Source organism: Solanum tuberosum, unplaced genomic scaffold, assembly GCF_000226075.1.
Source record: "Solanum tuberosum cultivar DM 1-3 516 R44 unplaced genomic scaffold, SolTub_3.0 scf00034, whole genome shotgun sequence".
Classification (NCBI taxonomy): domain Eukaryota; kingdom Viridiplantae; phylum Streptophyta; class Magnoliopsida; order Solanales; family Solanaceae; genus Solanum; species Solanum tuberosum.
Window position 1 is genome coordinate 1,150,289 of NW_006238962.1, and position 14,470 is coordinate 1,164,758.

Below are 14,470 nucleotides of genomic sequence, written 5' to 3' on the forward strand. Positions count from 1 at the left end.
TTGCTCCTATTACTATTACTACTATTATTATTTTGTCTGAATGAAAAGGTCATTTGTTGTATGACCTTTTTTACTTTTGTGTATGTATTGCCCGATATGAGAGCTCTTTGACCAATTCTTCTGTTGGTCTATTGTTATGTCACTCTTTTCTAATTAAAAAAAAAATGCAAAACCTTAATGCATTATATCCATATTAAGGGAAATGAGTAATTGTTTTTTTGGATTTTTACCAATTAGAATTTTGGTTCATTCAATTATCTCTAATCTCTTAATTATTATCATTTTTTATTGAGGAGTATACACATTGTCATAGTTACGGGGGATTCTTCAGATTTTGATATTATAAGTAAGTTTTTACTTTTCAAATTTTCATCTTTTTGAATTTCTCTGATATTTATTTTAGTAATGATTTATAATGTTCTCAACTTCTTCTTTTGTGCTTCTTTATTTATTTTTTAATCTTTAATTTAGATACACATCTGGAATATCACATTCAAATTTATATTAGTAAGTATTTTACAGCTAAACTCACACAAGATTTCAACAATTAGGCCAATAAAATGAAAGCCTTTGACATATATTTACATTATGTCTTGTTTATTGTTAAAAAAATATCTACTCTTTCCTAATCATTCTGCCTTTTACCTTTTTTTTTAATCAACAATTGAAAAGTTAAAATTTGCATGATACACAAGAGGGCAATGCAATTGTATAATGTCCAGTCACTTTCTAAATGAATACAAAATGGTATTTATTATTTGGTCTATCTTAAACTCATTTTCTATTACTATATGAGATTATTACATAAACTGCTTGAAATAATTGCCTATATTGTACCTAAAAGATTTTAGATTTTAAGTATAAGTTATATTTGATTATATGATTATACTTATACATTATAACAAAAAAAAAAATTCAAATTTACAAATTAAAGTAGTTATAATTTTGAATCAGGCAAAAGGATCATATACATGTAACTATGATTTCAATAAAACTTTTAATGTCAGTATTTACTAACTATCTATTTCACAATAACTATTCCCTCAATTCAATTTATATGACACTTTTTGTTTGTAGAAATTCGAACTAGGTAATTGGGACAATATAAATATTACTTATTTGCAACCTTGCACCATTATTCACATTACTAATATTCATCTTAAAGAAGACATATATTGATTGAACCTTAAAGAAAAAAGAGACTACAATTTCTTAAGGATACACCGTAAAAGACTACAAGAAGTAAAGTATTTCTTGCTAGCCGATGACACTTGTATTCACACATCTATAAACTGTGTTGTTGAAATATAAAAAAAAAATCAATCAAACGGTAAAGTTGAATATCATTATAGTTTTACCACTAAATTTAATTGTTCAAATAATACTCAATAATCTTATGCTCATCAACTAAGTCGGTCGAATAAACTCACCATTCATCAATTTAAACTTGCATTTTCTCCCTTCAATCTACTATATATAACTAACTTGTATTAATTCAAAATATTTTTAGAATAATACAGGTACACGTGCAACGCACGTGTTAAAAAACTAGTATTTATAAAAGAAAGAATGCATTGCAGATAATAAAATGTTATTCATTTGCTTACATATATACATTTAGCTTGGAATTTGGATGTTGTTGTAAGAACTTCATTTATTAATACGAAGATTTGAATTGTTTAATTCAGATTTTAAAAATATTTCTAATAAAAAGTAGATAGATTTGATTTCTTTCTTTTTCTTTTTAAAATATATACCTTTCTTTTAATTTGTTTTTAAATTTTTTTGGTGGCTCAAATTTTAGGGCCTAAATCAAACGTTTTACTAGCCTCGCCCTAAATCACACATGTTCATCGAAAGTACATGTTCGAATATCATTTGATGTGTTATTAACTTTCCTTATTAGTCAATATATAAATAAAATTAATGTCATTTTTTTATATCTAATAACGATTAAACTTAAATATCACATGTTAAGATTGTTATATATAGGATGATGCATATGGGAGGGGGGTTTGGCCTTACCTCCGAATATAACACAAGGATAAAGAATTTATCTTTTATAAAAAGAAGGTACGGGAAACTAACTCAGACATTCCAAATCTCGCAAAAAGGGACAACCTATCTAGTAAAAGGGTTCAGTTTGATTGAACCTCTAGCCCCCATAAGAAGTTGTTGATAGGTATCATAGCAAGACTCATTCTAACTGCTCGCAGTTAATTTAGCAAGATGGTCTGCAACCTTATTGACCTTTCTGAAATAATGTTATGTTCTACCTTGATATTAGCAAGTTTCTTTAGACGTTGAACCTCTTTAATTATCCTATTTAGCTTATAACTATATCATTTGTTTTCATTGATCATTTGGAAAAATAAATGTCACCATGCACCCCAGTAACAGCTCAAAGTTAATTCCAAAAGAAATAAGGTTAGCTACTTGCATTTGGGGAGGATTAATTAGCACAAAACAAGAACTAGTAATGATGAACCCTCTGTTTAAAATTGTTTGCTTGATTTTGATCTAACACAAAATTTAAGAAAATAAAAAGACTTTCTGAATCATTGGTCTTAAATTAAAAACTTGTTGAATGTACAAATATATCTTTTAATATTGTATTCTATACATAAAGAATCAAATTTAAAAAAATATCGCTATAATTAAAAATAATCAATCAATTCTAACTCGTCATTTTTGCCATACCATACGATAATGTATCCGATTTGGAGACTTTAGTCCGAACCATCTCCGTGTCAAATCTTTTAAACCATTATCATATACCTCGCAAAACTTCAATGGCCAATCTTTAGGCTCAACCGCACTAAATCCTAGTCCTGGGGTTCGATCATTTGAACGTGGGTTCAATTCTTTAGTCCAATCAACAACATAAGCCGATACCCTTCTCCTAAATTTAGCCTTAAATTCAGACCAAACTTGGAACTTGTAGTGATTCAATACCATGTCACGAACATTCACTTTCTTTATCTTGTACCCTTGTTTCAGTATGAAATGATGAATAACATTGCGCAAAGAGTGATCAACAGCATCCAATAATACTATAGACTTGTGTCTGTTCTCTACCTTTCTTCTGCAGTTGTATCCCTGTGTCACTCCCGTTATAGGATGAGACTTCTTGTTTGATGGTCCAAATTCATAACATGAGATGGTAATTTCTCCGATATGTCTCTTATCAAGTGACGAATCTTGTACATTCTTGGGATTTGGTAACATAGAAGGTAATAGAGATTTCGATGGACGCGATAATTTAGACCATAAAGGTGAATACACAAATTCATCCACATCAATGTACATCATCCAAGAACAAGAATCCTTAGCATAAATTGCACTATGAGAAAAACCAGCTTCTTGAGTTTGAGGCCATACCCAAGAATAAGTTTTAACATCATAGCCATCTCGAACAAGTTCATCGACAACATTGTTTAAATCATCGTCACTAGCATTGTCATATAATACGAATTTTTCAACACCAATTTTTGAATGATACAATACCCATTCTTTTAAGAACTTACCAACATTATACACCATAGTACATGCACAAACACAAGCTTTTTCTAACTTCTTGTTACTTTCCAATTTCCTTGGTCTAGTGTAATACGCTACAGAAGGTACAACCACCGGAACATGTAGTATAATTTCGAGAGAGACGGATATCCTCTCTCCCTCAAAAACAGTTGGATCAGGACGATTACATCGAAAAACTTCTTGTATCGAACTCATTACGTTGGTTCTAATTACCTTATTACCCTCATACCCAAAAATACACTTAAATTCACTAGATTCTCTATTAACCCTTGCCGATTATTCAACCCTTTAACAAACAAAACGACGTCGTCGTCCGTCGTTAGTGAATCATAAACGAGAAAAGTCCACCGTAACATCTCCAGCGATTTCCCCGGCGCCGGCGTAATATTCCTATTTTCCGACGATTTCATCAATTTAGGTTGTTTAAACGGCAATCTCCGGCGAGCTCTCTTCGGAAGCTCACACTTGAACAAAGACCGGATCGGAAATTGAAGCTCGCCGGCGGAAATCGCCGGCGAAACTTCCCCTGTTTCAAATTCACAAATATAAGGATCGTGAGGAGAAATTAGATGAGTATAATCGGGCGAGACAATAACGAATACTTCCCAATCCGGCATTAGAATCGATACAGATGAAATTGAATCGGGTAATAGTGAATTCACCGGAGTTACAGGTGAAGAGATATTTTCATGAACTGCAAAATTTTCGATATTTTTCGAAGAGATAGTAATGGTGATTTTGGGTACATCGTTAATGGCGGAGATAAAATCATAACGGTAAAGATGATACTGAGTAGCGAAGAAGAAAATTGAAGTGATAATGAAAACTGAAGTGATCATACGAACTTTTCGAGTCATATCGAAACATTACTCAACATTATTTTATAATTCAGAAGTCATTCAATAATAATCAATAGCTCGCGCATATATAAGAAAGAGAAGGATTCCTAATTAGAATTAAAGTAGGAAATTCAAATTCTTAAGGGAAAAGGAATTGGAATTATTGTTGGTTAATGATTTGTTTTATTATTTCCTAATCATTGTTTGAGACTAATTATGATTTTGATTGGACAGTGGTGAGAAATAATAGTATGTAATATGTTTATCAATTAATATATTTCAATTTTAAAATGAGTAGGTGTCATTCAACAAAACGATAGTGGTGATGAATTTATTATTAAAATAAACTAGTTATCAGAGATAGAGTTATGATTTTAATTTTATGCGTTCTGAATTTTAAAATGATGACTTCAAATAGTACTAAATAAATTCTAACTTTAATATTTGTTCATATTTAGTAAATTTCTTAAAATAAATCTACGATTTGAACAAAAGCCATAAAATTCAAAACTAATATTTGGTTATAAATTTCCAAATTGAACTTGAAGGTGGATTTAAAATTTGGAAAAGTACTCGGAACATATTTTCCAACACCATCTTCATAATTGAATATAAAATACTATCTTTTCTTTTTACAAAAGATATAACTAAACATAACTTTACCTTTATAAATTTTAAATAAATAAAATATATCTAAAATATACGGACAAACGCCTACCGAGAATAATTCTTCGAAAAAGAATTATTAATCTTAGTTTTGTTTCTATTTATAGCAGCCTTTTACGAAGGATTTGGTCAAGTATGCTGTTTGCTAGAGGCGGACTTTATGCGTTGGAAAAAAAATATATAATCTTCAAAATTAAAAAATATATATTTTGAAAAATTATTAAATATTTGAAAATTAACCTAATGTTTAAACCTAAATACAATTAATAAATATTATATTTTTGAGAGTGGAGTGAAAAATACAATCTAAGCACACATTGGAGCTCCGACTAAATTTGAATCCCGCATTGTAGAACCATGTGGGGGTGGCGCTCCCAACATAATTTTTTTCATATCGAAGGTTCGAACCCGAGACTTCTGATTAAGGGTGAAACAGTACCACCACCACACCACAACTCATGTTGGTTCGTGATGAAACTTCTGAGTATTTGAAAATTAAAAATAATATTTTAATATTAGTGAAAAAAAAATATAAAGATAAAAGTCAAAATAGATGTCCTCCTTACCAAGAGAAGGAAATCATTTTTTTTTAATTTTTAAGAAAAATAACTTTCGTTATTATATTTATATTTAAATGCCAAAAATCATGGAATAAAAACATTTTTCTAAAAAGTCATTTTCCATTCTTAGAAGACAAAACTTTTCTACGTCTCTTTTGTTGGAAAGTTGGTAGGTGGAAATTAAATAGGATTCAAAACACGCTTTATGTCCTGTCAACTTCATAATTTGTGGTTATTAAATTTGTTATTTTAGAAAATTAAGATATGACTTCATTTTAATAATTTTAATCTTTTGTGTTTTCATATTTTTTTATTCATAAATTTTTAATGTTCAGATCAATTTATACACACTTCGATCACATTTTTAAGGGTGAGCTAAATACAATTTGATTGTATAGCTTATCATGGGGCCTTTTAGAAAAGGAAAAAATACGCGGTTAAACAAATTTATACTTATTAGTCATCATAGCTATGGTTTGCAATAATTACCACTCGCGACTAACATTAACCATTAATTGTGCGGGCTGACTTCGAGTTTGTATAATTCGCAACTAACAATTCTTCATTTGATTTGTATTTGTATACGATGGTTTGTATTTGTATATGACGATGATTTTCTTTGATTTTTCAGTTTTATTACCATATACCTTCAATCTATTTTTGTATAACTTTTAAAAGTTTGTATAAACGTGTAATTTTCAAATTTTGTATAATATAACTTATATAATGTAATTTTTATAGTATAATTTGTACAACAGTTTAAAGTTCATATGTTTGTGTTTGTATCAATTCGTTATTTTGAGTGTTATCATATTTGTATTATTCCAGACTTTGTATTACTCAATTATACAAATACACGTGAATTATACAAATGTACCCGCGAATTATACAAATTATTGCTTTCTCTCACTCGCCTCTCTCTTCCCTCTCCCAATCGCTCGTCAATATACAAATACATATGTATATCAGTTACATATATACAATTATTTTGACATATAATACATATACAATTCGCCTCTCTGCCCTCTCTCCTCCCTCTCCCAATCTCGCTTGTTACTCTCCTCCATGTAACATATAACTACAAATCATAATAAACAAATTATAACTATGAATCATAATTAACTTATTTTTGAGTGGATATATGCGAAAGTTACTCTTTAGAAAAGCCATTGCTTTCTGGATCTCTTTCAATGAATCTAAAGGACAGGGTCTTTTTTCGATAAAGCTGAGTCTTTCAAGTAAATCCAAAAAAATATTGAAGTTAAGCTTTTAACTACATTCATAAATATTAGAAGAAATTAAAAAGATTTAATATTGTCCTCTATTATACTTTAGATAAAGTCAACTTTGACCAAGTCAATCCAAATATCACTTTTTGAATGAGTATTACTGTCATTTCTTAGTACTAATAATTTAGGAGTGTGTTTAATATTCAAATTTGTCCTAATGTGAACTGGGGACCAAATAAGTTAGTACTTTACTGAGCTTTTAAAAGTTAAAAGTGCTTATTTAAAAAAAATTAAGACCTTAATATATATTCAAAAATATATCAGAACAAAACATGATAAATAAAAGGTGTTATAGTTAAAATTTAAACTCAAACTCATAAATCTTATGTATTTACCTAACTACTTCTTCGCAAGGGTGAAATCAGCCTTAAAGTTACAAATTCGACTCAAATCATGAATTTATATTTTAAAAATTATTTTAATATGTATAAATAATCAATTCATAATTTAATTAAAAAGTAAAATGATAATATATAAGTGATATAAACTAATTAATGGTCACCTAGCTAGCTTGATGTATTCTATACGGAGGAAATTAAATATTTTTAATTTTTCATGTTCAATTGGATAAAAAAAAATTGAAAAATTATTTTTCACCCCTACCCCACAACCTCCATCCCCACCCATTGCCTCTTGTAATATTAATCTAAATTATATACAAATATTATTAAAAAAATACTTTTTATTACTTAAAAGAACATTAAAAAAAAAAAACTCAACTATTTGCATGAAATTCCAATAAAAGTTGTACGGAACACTTGCACCTAATCTGCTTGACTTTTGACTTCATTTTCATGGCGAAATTACTATTACAATTTCCCATAATCTTCGTAACAAGTTCATTATTCATCGAATTTCGAATAATATGTTATTACTCCCTCCGTTTCAAAAAGATTGGTCTGGTTTGGCTTGGCACGAAGTTTAAGAAATTAAAGAAGACTTTTGAATCTTGTGGTCCTAAATTAAAGTTATGTCAAATGTACAAAATTGCCCTTAATCTTGTAGTCTTAAACATGCCACGTGGAAAGCAAAAAGTAAAATGTTACCAAAAAAGGAAAGAGGTCATTTTTTTGAAACTGACTAAAAAGGAAGGAGGTCATTCTTTGTGAAACGGAGGGAGTACTGATCTTTGGAAAATTATTGCTACTATTTTTTCGAATTGTGTGTCACTGGCCCTCAAAAATTTCTCGATTATAAAAAAAAAAGATTGGTAGTCTTTGTGATTTACTTTTCATTAGACAATTCTCAAAGAGTGTTTTTCCCAGAGCTCTTTTTCAGGTATTTTTTTTTCTCAAAAAATTATAAAATTGTTTCTTATTTTGCTGCTATATTGTTAGAGGTAAATTTAGAATTTAAGTTTTATGAGTTTAATTTTTAAAGAATTTTTTGTATTCAACTCATTGGAATTTTAAAAGTTATGGGTTCGGATCTACTATTTGTTACAATTTTTTAATGAATTTTACACGTAAATTTATAGTACTGTGCTCATATAAAACTTTGGCTCTTTGATGGAAAATTGCACTATTTATACATGGTTAGAATCAGTGGCGGATCCAGGATTTAGACTTCGTGGGTGCCAAATAGATTTATCGATTAAATTAATTTTATATTTGATTAAATTATTCGTCTTTTCAATATAAATTAATTTTAGTTCTCTAATTTTTCTTAAAAGAACGTGTGCAACAATTTCCTTTTTCTTAAAACAATGTCTTTCTAAAAAACATAGGTACAAATGGGATTCGAACCCGCAACATCAGCCTTCTAAAGTTGCCCTCCTACCGTGGCACCACAAGCCAATTTTGTTCTATGGGTGACACGCTTTATATAAATATAAATATTATATATATATACCTATGTATATATAGAGTTTCCGTCGAAGTTCGGGGGTGGCGTGGCACCCCCACATGCCTTAATAGATCCGCCTCTGGTTAGAATTATTGTAGATGTCGATTTACATTGTTTATGGGTATTGATTCCATAATTATAGCCAATTTTCTTCTGATATGGTGAAGGGCTTAGGGTAGAATTACTCTTGTTTCTTCTTCTTTGATTTCTGATTATTATACGTTGTTTCGAGTAGTTTGATTATAGTATTATTTTGTTGTAGTATTGTTATGCTACTATTTGTTGTTTTATTACTGTCTGTTGTTTTCTTTATTTTCATTACAGTTTTTTTTCTAGACTAATTTTATTTGAGCCGAGGGTCTATCGGAAACAACCATTTTACCTAGAGGTTAGATCTGCGTATCCTTTCCAGATCTCACTTTTTGGGACTATACTGGGTATGTTGTTGTTGTTGTATGGTGAAGGGATTAGTGTTGAATTCTGAGTTTCATGATGTAAATGTGACTTAATCTGTAGATGGGTTTGGTTAATGTTCTAGAGTTGCTTAGATCTATGTCTTGGATAATTGGCATTAAGGGCAGAACGATGCGTAAAACATCCCATGTTTACAAAGGGTCCCGGGAAGGGCCGCATACCAAGGGGTGTGATGTAGACCTATATGTTGCTTGGACTCTTCAAAATATCGACGGATTTGTGTTGGATCCTCCAAAAGTAGTGCATTTTTGAAGGATCTGACGCGGGTGCAACAACATTTTTGGAGAGTCCAAGGAACATATGTAGATGTAGACAACCTACCCTAATGCAAGCATTAGTGGCTGCTTCCATGGCTCGTACCTCCGACTTATAGGCCACACGGAGACAACTTTATTGGGATTTAAAGTTGTGGATTTAGTTGCTGCTATGAGTTCAAATATGCAACTGGAAATGAACTAGTAGTAGCCAAAAGAGATTTTAACTAGATTATCGTTAGCCCGTGTATAACTCCCAGCCTTGGTAAAGGGAAATTTGCTCATATTGTGTCGAATATTTACACTTATTTTTGGTGAATTCCATCCTCTTGATCCGACTAAACACATTTAACCTTCAATTAATACGATGTACTATTAAATTGTTTGATATTTGAGGTACTAGGTAGTATTTTTTAACATTTCATCCTTGATTTGTTTATATCTGAGTGTGAGTTCAACTTGACAATCCTTGTTACAATAACACGAGAAGAAGAAGAAGAGCGAAAAAAGTGTCTATTTTAGCTCACTCCTTTAATTAAACTAGTCTTATGTGAATATCAGGTCCCTTGTCTTATAACAATTTTGACTGTTTTTCTTGAGCCGAGGGTTAGGTCTGTGTACACTCTACCTTCACCGGTTGTTGTTGTGGTTTTTTACAATTTTCACCGGATCAACTTGTAGGTTTGGATCTTCGTAATATTCGCTGTTGCTCTTGCCTATTGCATCCTTGTGGACAAATGGAGCTGGCGGCAGAAGCTTCTGTGGTGATAGAGAAACTCAAGGATACACTCTCTGACGAGATAACGAACAAAAGGGTGATAGAGAAAGCTTTAGAAGAAATGCAAGGCGACATTGCTGACACAAACGAGGAGGAAAGAAATAGCGAAGAATTCAAGGAGTGGGCTGAAAGGTGTCTGCATAGTCTGTACTATGTTGAGGACACTGTTGAGTCTTTTGCCCTTGACATCGCCCGTCAGAACAAGAAATGGAGCTTCCTTATGAATCACTCTCAGGTTCTCAAGAACTTCATGGCTTGCAAGCTGACAAAGAAGATGGAGAGAATCCCTTCAGACATTAAACGGGTGATCAATAAAAATCACAAAGGTACTGGTGAACAGAGAGCGTGTAGCAGTGGGACAACCACCTATATGGGTAATCAGAATGGTGGGGAAGCTGAAGATGGAGATATTGAAGATCACAACGGTGAAGATTCTGCAAAAGTCAGACTAATAAGTCCAAAGGCAGAATGTAGTTATCCTATGATCCCAGAGAGAGAGAAACTAGTCCTGGAGGTAGATAGAAAACCTCTGAGGTGCATCAGTGATGTGCCTTTGAGGTTAGACTCTGAAAAAAAAGCAAAACTCATGTCTACAAATATACCTCTGAGGTGCATCAGCGACAAGTCTTTGTGGTCAGACCATGAAACACAAGCCAGACTCATGTACACAAATTCTTATGATGACGAAGAACTGGAGATGTTTGGCATTAGACAAGAAGTGTATGACTTAGTGGAAAGACTAACCATGACAGCTGATGATGAAAGGGCCCCGATCGTTCAAATTGCTGGTGAGATGGGTTCAGGCAAGACTACTTTGGCTCGTGCTGTATACAGAAGTAGGAAAATCAAAAATCATTTCGAGTCTGGATGCGCATGGGTCACCATTCCAAAAGAGTATAATAAATCAGATGTATTGCAGAACTTGCTAAAACAGGTGGGGGATTCCAAGGACTCTGTGGATCTAACTCCCAATGAGCTGGAAACTAGACTTTTGGAGTGCTTAAATGGAAAAAACTACTTGATTGTGTTGGATGACGTACAGAGTGAGCAGATGTGGGAAGGCCTGAGATCTGTTTTCTTAGACAGTCGAAATGGAAGTACACTACTTCTCATCACCACCAGTGTTAGTCCGATGTGGTATGTATCTCCTCCGAATTGTATCCATAAGGTGAAAAAGCTAAGTGATAACTATAGCTGGAACTTGTTCATGAAGAAAGCTGGTTGGGATACTTGGGAGGAAGGAAATGAACATCAAGATTTGAAGCAGCGAGTTCTGAAGGTCTGCGGTGGCCTCCCCCTGAATACTGTCCTTCTTGGCAGCATGTTGTCGATCAAGGGAGATACCAATCACTTTGATTATCTTCAAAAGATACTGTGCACAAACCGGGAAACGAAGGACATTGTATCCCTTAGCTATATGAATCTGCCTGACCATTTGAAACTGTGTACTCTACCTGGTGCTATTCCCTAAAGAGTACGACATTCCGGTAAGGAGGCCATTTCGTTTGTGGCTTTCAGAGGGTTTTGTAAACCCCAAACCATATAAATTCCCGGAGGATGTGGTACAAGAAAACTTTGATGATCTAGTCAAGCGGAGCTTGATTCAGATATCCAAATTTAGGTCTGATGGCAGTCCCAGGAGATGTCGGTTACTAGGCGTTCTCCATGGCTATCTGTTGCCTGAGGCCCAGAACATCAGGTTATTCCATGTTCACTGCAGTACATGTAGCACAGAAGATTCAGTTCCCTTGAATGTTAGAAGGCTTGTTGAGCATGCAAGCAGTAAGAATATTTATAGTGATGCTTCCCAGTTTGAACATCTTCGCTCTTACTTATCATTCAATTTCCAGAGGAAAGACATCCCAGCCAAGGAAGTAGGCATCCTTCTAAGTCGCGTAATTACTAAGGGTTTCGTATTGCTGAGGGTGCTTGACCTGGAAGGAGTGTATAAGCCAAGTTTACCTGAGAATCTTGGTGATTTATTTCACTTGAGATACTTAGGATTAAGATGGACTTTCTTGGATGCTCTTCCCTCGTCCGTTGGTGACTTGCCATATCTTGAGACATTAGATGTGAAGCACACTAACATAAATAACTTACCCACCTCCATGTGGAAATCAAAGAAATTGCGGCATCTCAATCTCAGTCACATCCGTCTTGACATGCCAAAGCATTCAGATACCGATTCTTTGCCTACACTCCTTACACTGTGGGGATTGTCTGTAGATGATGATAGCCCAGTGAAGAATGGACTGGATCGGTTGCGTAATCTTAGAGAGGCAGGCATTACTTTCTGTTTAAAGAATTGTGACCACCTTCTCAACTGGATTTCAAATTTAACTTCTCTTCAATCATTGAGGTTACGATCCATAAATGATGTAGGACATCCATCACATTTTGGTGACGAGCCGTTGTCTCTGTCGAGTCTGAGCAATCTTTCCCACCTAAACTTGCTAGGTAAATTACCAAATCTGCCTGAATACTTACCTGAAGGGCTTAAAGTAGTCACATTGTCTCTTTCAAAGCTGACAGAGGATCCTATGCCGATTCTTGGGAAACTTGAGCATCTTAATGTCCTCAGGCTTCTAGCTGATTCCTATATGGGGAAGGAAATGGTGTGCCCTCAGGGAGGATTCAAAGAGCTTCGGGTTCTAAAGATTTGGAAACTGAAGAACTTGGAAAAGTGGAACGTGGAGGAAGCGGCAATGGAGAAGCTCAAAGAGATAAATATCCGATGCTGTAATAAACTGATGAGCATTCCCGAAAGACTGAGGAAAAAAAAAAGTCTCAGGGAATTGATCATAACCAACATGCCAGAAGAGTTCAAACAGAATGTCCATCAGTTCATGAGGCGTTGGGATTTGATTCTCACTTTCAAAGATTATGATTTTACCCCCTTGCCGGTAAGTTTCTCCCTTCAACTCTCTATGTTATTGTCGAGACAAATAACTAGTTTACGAGCATCATTCCTTCCATAATATACAAGGTTTGAATATTTATGCTTCTTGCTCGAGATTTTGTTGATCAATGGACTTACAAAAACATATTTTTCTTCGTGGCAGTGGGAGCATGCTGATCATACTTCTGATGAAAGTCACACCAACGAGTAGCTTGCTAAGATTCTGAACAGTGAATCTCCAAGGCTTCTTCAATCAGAGCTGTGTTACCATTCATCATCGGTTATCAGATTCAAACTCTTGATGCTAACAAGTAGTTAGCTACTGGGTAAGCAATGCTTCAATAATTTGCACTTCAGTTTCACCTGATGCATTAGTTATGTATTTTAAGTCTACTCAGTGAGGCCCTTATTATCCTCTGTACATTTAAATTTGCAATGATTACGTGTGATTCGCCTGTAATTTCTAATATATACAGAACTTTCTCGTTCTTGATATCCATGAAACAACAACATACCCAGTGAAATCCCACAAAGTGGGGTCTGGGGAGGGTAGAGTGTACACAAACCTTACCACTGCCTCGTGGAAGTAGAGAGGTAAATTTCCGAAAGATCCTCGGCTCATATCCATGAAACATTGTATTCATTTGCTTAAATGTCTTTCTTTAGAGAGAAAGCAGTAATTTGCTTCTCCTACTAATATTGATTAGTTCACTCGTTGTGCAATGCCTCTAGGAAAGATATTATACAACAACATACCCAGTGTAGTCCCACAAAGTGGGGTCTGGGGAGGAGAAGGTAGAGACGCTGTTTCAATAGACCCTCGGCTCAAGAAATTTTCACCTATTATACATGGAAAAATTAATAATTTCACCGGTTAATACTTGAAAAAAATATGTAAATGATGTGTTACTCAACCAGTTCAACATAACATTTTATTGCTTCACATAGGTTAGTAATATAAATGTATTAGTTAGTAACTTAAATATTACAAGAAGATACTTCAAAATGCAAGGTAAATATTCATGGTCAAGAATTTTTTTTTAAAAAATTCAATGAGCTATTAATCGATATCCTGTAAAAAGGAATGTCAAACCATAAATAATTTGAACTTTATAGGTTATGGATTCTAGGATAACAAACTCAACTGCTCGTTTAGGTTTCTAAATTCAACTTTTGTACATATTTAATAAATTTCTTTGCACATATACATGATTTCACCCATGCTAATGGGTTCGGTCCTGAAAACTACCTCCGTCCCTGTGTGAGTCCGAGTCAACTTTATATAATAGTCAAGTCTTGTTATGTTCCTAGTTTGTGGTCGCCCCC

At 33.3% G+C, this 14,470-nt stretch overlaps 3 protein-coding genes across 3 annotated transcripts; 2 read left to right on the forward strand and 1 right to left on the reverse strand.

The window, feature by feature from the left end:
• Positions 1 to 2,685: 2,685 nt before the first annotated feature.
• LOC107059755 (UPF0392 protein RCOM_0530710-like) lies at positions 2,686 to 3,735 on the reverse strand. The gene has a single exon (XM_015306655.1). It carries the CDS (start codon positions 3,733 to 3,735, stop codon positions 2,686 to 2,688), a length of 1,050 nt encoding a protein of 349 aa, XP_015162141.1.
• Positions 3,736 to 8,139: 4,404 nt separating this feature from the next.
• LOC102604918 (putative disease resistance RPP13-like protein 3) lies at positions 8,140 to 11,726 on the forward strand. The gene is made up of 2 exons (XM_015306590.1): positions 8,140 to 8,172; positions 10,149 to 11,726. The coding sequence occupies exon 2, from the start codon at positions 10,205 to 10,207 to the stop codon at positions 11,714 to 11,716; it is 1,512 nt and encodes a 503-aa protein (XP_015162076.1). The 5' UTR covers positions 8,140 to 8,172; positions 10,149 to 10,204; the 3' UTR covers positions 11,717 to 11,726.
• Positions 11,719 to 13,557, forward strand: LOC102604579 (disease resistance RPP8-like protein 3). Its single transcript, XM_006342470.2, has 2 exons — positions 11,719 to 13,148; positions 13,308 to 13,557. The coding sequence occupies exons 1-2, from the start codon at positions 12,354 to 12,356 to the stop codon at positions 13,353 to 13,355; spliced, it is 843 nt and encodes a 280-aa protein (XP_006342532.1). The 5' UTR covers positions 11,719 to 12,353; the 3' UTR covers positions 13,356 to 13,557.
• Positions 13,558 to 14,470: the final 913 nt, after the last annotated feature.